At 42.8% G+C, this 4,338-nt stretch overlaps 1 protein-coding gene across 1 annotated transcript in view; it reads right to left on the reverse strand.

Annotated features, from left to right (window-relative positions):
* Window positions 1–280: 280 nt before the first annotated feature.
* Window positions 281–4,338, reverse strand: part of LOC105985332 (small EDRK-rich factor 1) — an 11,739-nt gene continuing 7,681 nt past the window's right edge. Inside the window, exons 2-3 of the mRNA XM_013015827.1 lie at window positions 3,733–3,841; window positions 281–558 (exon numbers count right to left, since the gene is read on the reverse strand). Coding sequence (XP_012871281.1) covers window positions 486–558; window positions 3,733–3,841 — 182 coding nt within the window. The 3' untranslated portion in view covers window positions 281–485. The remainder of the gene's footprint in view (window positions 559–3,732; window positions 3,842–4,338) is intronic.

Consider the following 4,338-nt stretch of genomic DNA (forward strand, 5'->3'; position numbering starts at 1 on the left):
AGCTCTTCAGCTCAAGGCTAGCGCTCTACCACTTGAGCCACAGCACCACTTCCGGCTTTTTTCTTATGTGGTGCTGAGGAATCAAACCCAGGGTCTCATGCATGCAAAGCAAGCATTCTACCACTGAGCCACCTTCCCAGTCTGTAAGATTCACGTTAAAAGATCTGTTTAATGAAGTTTATGAAACAAGGTTTACATAGGAGTCCCTACTCTGATTCTCATTATCTAATAAGTTATATAACGTTTCACTGCTGATAAAAAATAATATTCACAAGTAGAATTCATGCATGGTCGGTGTTTTAATTTTTGAAAGATGGTTTTAATGCATAACACTTGGTCAAATTGAGAAGCAAAGTTTAAAATAGACAGTTTTATAAGGATAAGTTATAACACGGATAATGACTGTATACTTAAGAAATCTTGATCTTAGAGCTTATGATGCACCCCAATGGCAGTAGCACCCAGGTTTTCCAAAGAGCCAGTCATCATTTTTCTCTTGTCTGCATTGACTTCTTCTCATTAGCTGCCTTCTGCTTTTGCTGCATGATCTCAGAGTCCCTAGAATGGGGAAAAGGCTTTAAGAATAACTGAATTTCATTCTCATTTGTTCTCTCTCCATAACCCATTCACTACATTAAAAAAATAATCTGAAAGACGATATAACCACTCAAGTGTCAGCTTTTATGAATGGAGGCAGAATGGAAAAGCTTTGATGTCTATCTGATGATAACCCAACTATTATCATGACCTTTCAAAATTGCAGGAAAGCGTATTAAACTTGTTCTGAAGAATAGGTGTGCGTGTGTGTGTGCACACACACGTGCACAAGCGCATGTGCGTGCCTGATACCAGGCAGCTAAATGTAGAAATAATGGCAATTATACTAGGTTGTTAACAGGTTTAATTTACTTTATTTTTCTGAAGGAGGATTTTTTTTGGTCGGTCGTGGGGCTTGAACTCTGGGCCTGGGTGCTGTCCCTCAGCTCTTCAGCTCAAGGCGAGCACTCTACCATTTGAGCCATAGCACCATTTTCTGAAGGAGGATTTTAAGAAGTCTCCTTGGATCATGCCTGTAATGTAGCTATTCAGGAGGTTGAGACATGGGGGGATTGAAGTACAAAGCAAGTTGGGATAGAAAAGTATGTGTGAGCCAGGTGCTGGTGGCTCATGCCTATAATCCTAGTGACTCAGAAGGCTGAGATATGAAGGACCCAGCTCAAAGCCAGCACAGGCAGGAAAGCCTATGAGACTTTAATCTTCAATTAGCCACCGAAAAACTGGAAATAGAGCAGTGGCTCAAAGTGGTAGAGAGCTATCCTTGAGCAAAAGAGCTCAGAGACAGCACCCAGGCCTTGAATTCACATGTTTGACAAGAAAAAAAAAAAAGTAAAAGAAAAGGAAAGACTCCATCTCCAATTAACCAGGAAAACAGACTGGAGGCATGGCTCAATTAGTAGAGCCCCAGCTCTGAGCAAGAAAATTGAGCAAAGGGGCTGGGAAGGTGGCTCAGTGGTAGAGTGCCTGCCTTGCATGCATGAGGCCCTGGGTTCAATTCCTCAGCACCACATAAGCAGAAAAATCTGGAAGTGGCGCTGTGGCTCAAGTGGTAGAGGGCTTGCCTTGAGCTGAAGAACTCAGGGACAGCGCCCAGGCCCAGAATTCAGGTCCCAGGAAAAAAAAAAAAAAAAAAAAAAATTGAGCAAGGCCCTAAGGCCAGGAGTTCCAGGCCCATTAACTGGCACATGCACACATGTACACAAATAATAATAATTTAAAAAAGAAAGCAGGCAATGAGAGCCCACACCTATAATCCTCAGGAGGCTGAGATGTGAGGCTCTCAACCGTCAGCCCAGTCAGGAAAGTTCATTAGACATTTTTTTTTTTTTTGATCCAGTTGTGGGGCCTGAACTCTGGGCCTGGGCACTGTCACTCAGCTCGTCAGCTCAAGGCTAGCACTCTACCACTTGAGCCACATCGCCACTTCCGGCTTTTTTCTTATGTGGTGCTGAGGAATCGAACCCAGGGCCTCGAGCATGCAAAGCAAGTGCTCTACCATTGAGCCACCTTCCCAGCCCCTCATTAGACTCTTATCTCCAATTAACCACTAAAAGGCTAGAAGTGGTGCTATGGCTCAAGTGGTAGAGTGGTAACCTTAAACACAAAAGCTTAGAGACAGCGCCCAGGCCCTGAGTTCAAGCCCCAGGACTGGCACCAAAAAAGAAAAAGGAAAAAAGACAAAAAAGGAAAAAAGAAAAAAGATATACTGGAAAAGAATAGTGATGGTTACTTTTCTGTGTAGAGATGGTCTATGTTGTACTTGCTGTAAAACCTTAGTAATATTACTTAAGAACTACAAACTGGGTGTGAACCCAGCACTGGGGTGGTGGCTGAAGCACAAAGATCCCAAATTCAAGACCAGTCTGGGATACTACACAGCAAAACCTTATCTCAAACAAAAGTAGCTCTAATTTCCTAATTCATACACTGGTGCAAATACCATTTTTCAAGAGCTAATACATACAGAATGTCTAACAAAGACCTTTATAAGATTTGTATATTCAGTATACAATGGCTATTTCTGAACCAAGAGGATAGCTGAAAGTATTGCTGGGCCACTGATGTATACTATTTTTACACATTAGTAGTAGTAGTAGTAGTAGTAGTAGTAGTATTTTGATCAGTCGTGAGGCTTGAACTCTAGGCCTGGGCACTGTCCCTCAGCTCTTCAGCTCAAGGCTAGTGCTCTACCACTTGAGCCACATCGTCACTTCCAGTTTTCTGGTGGTTAATTGGAGATAAGAGTCTCTTGGCCTTTCCTGCCCAGGTTGGCTTTTGAACCACGATGCTCAGATCTCAGCCTCCTGAGTAGCTAGGATTACAGGCGTGAGCCACTGGAACCCGGCTATACTATTATTTTTAGCTATACTATTATTTATTACTTTACTATTTTTATACTATCTATACAGACATTTCAAGCAAAGCTCATCACAAATAATAACTGTCATTGAAAGTATACAGTATTAGTTCGGGTCTTTTTTTCTTTGCTTGCTCTGCTATTCTTTTTCTTTCTTTCTTTTTTTTTTTGGTCAGCTGTACTGGAGTTTGAGCTCAGAACCTCCTGCTTGCTAGGCAGGGTTCTATCACTTGTATTATACCTAGGTCATACACTGCCCCAGGTATGCTTCCTTTGTAGCTGAGATGACAAGAGTGTACTACTCAGCCTTTTTTTTTTTTTTTTGGTGGGAGGGGGGGTGTCAGTCATGGGGCTTGAACTCAGGGCCTGGGTGCTATCCCTGAGCTACTTCTGCTCAAGGCAAGCATTCTACCACTTGAGCCACAGCACCATCTCTGGCTTTTTCTGTTTATGTGGTACTGAGGAATTGAACCCAGGACTTCATGCATGCCTGGCAAGCAGTCTACCACTAAGCCACATTCCCAGTCCCAAGAGCCTCACATTCTTTAGTCTTTTGGAAATGTGCTCTACCCCTTGAGTTAAACCTCCGCCTCTGACTTTTTGCTAGCTAATCGGAGAATCTTAAGGACTATTCTGTCAGGGCTGGTTTCAAACCAGGGCTTAAAAAAGCTTTTTAGGCTAGGGTTGTGACTCAAGTGATAGAGCACTTGTCTAGTAAGCCTTAAATTACTGAGCTCAAACTATAACACTACTAAAAATAAAATGTTTTTCATTTTCCAAAATTTGGCTTTAATCAAAGTTTCTTTTAGTACACTCACCTTTGCTTTCTCTGAGAAGTAGTCAAGCTATCCTCTTTTCTTTTTCCTTTGCTTATTTCCTGGGTTTTTTTCATATTTTTCTGACGGGCAAGCTCTCGTTGATTTCCACCTATAAAGATAAAGAGATAAGGGCTGGGAAGGTGGCTCAGTGGTAGAGCGCTTGCCTTGCATGCCTGAGGCCCTGGGTTCGATTCTTCAGCACCACATAAGCAAAAAAGAAAAAACCGGAAGTGGCGCTGTGGTTCAGTTGGTAGAACGCTAGCCTTGAGCTGAAGAGCTGAGGGACAGCGCTCAGGCCCAGAGTTCAAGCCCCACCCGGACCTTCCTCCATTCTCAAAATACAAACAATATCCTTAAAGGGTCCCCTAATTTAGACATATGCAAAGCTTTTCTTTTAATAAAGAAACAAGTCAAGTATTGCACAGAAGGGTTCCCAGATCTGAAAGTGAGGGAGCTTAAAGGTAAACATGGACTTAAAGAGTATTTCTGGGCTGGGAAGGTGGCTCAGTGATAGAGCGCTTGCCTTGCATGCTTGAGGCCCTGGGTTCGATTCCTCAGCACCACATAAGCAAAAAAGAAAAAAGCCAGAAGTGGCGCTGTGGCTCA

Source organism: Dipodomys ordii, unplaced genomic scaffold (assembly GCF_000151885.1).
Source record: "Dipodomys ordii isolate 6190 unplaced genomic scaffold, Dord_2.0 Scaffold28, whole genome shotgun sequence".
NCBI lineage: Eukaryota > Metazoa > Chordata > Mammalia > Rodentia > Heteromyidae > Dipodomys > Dipodomys ordii.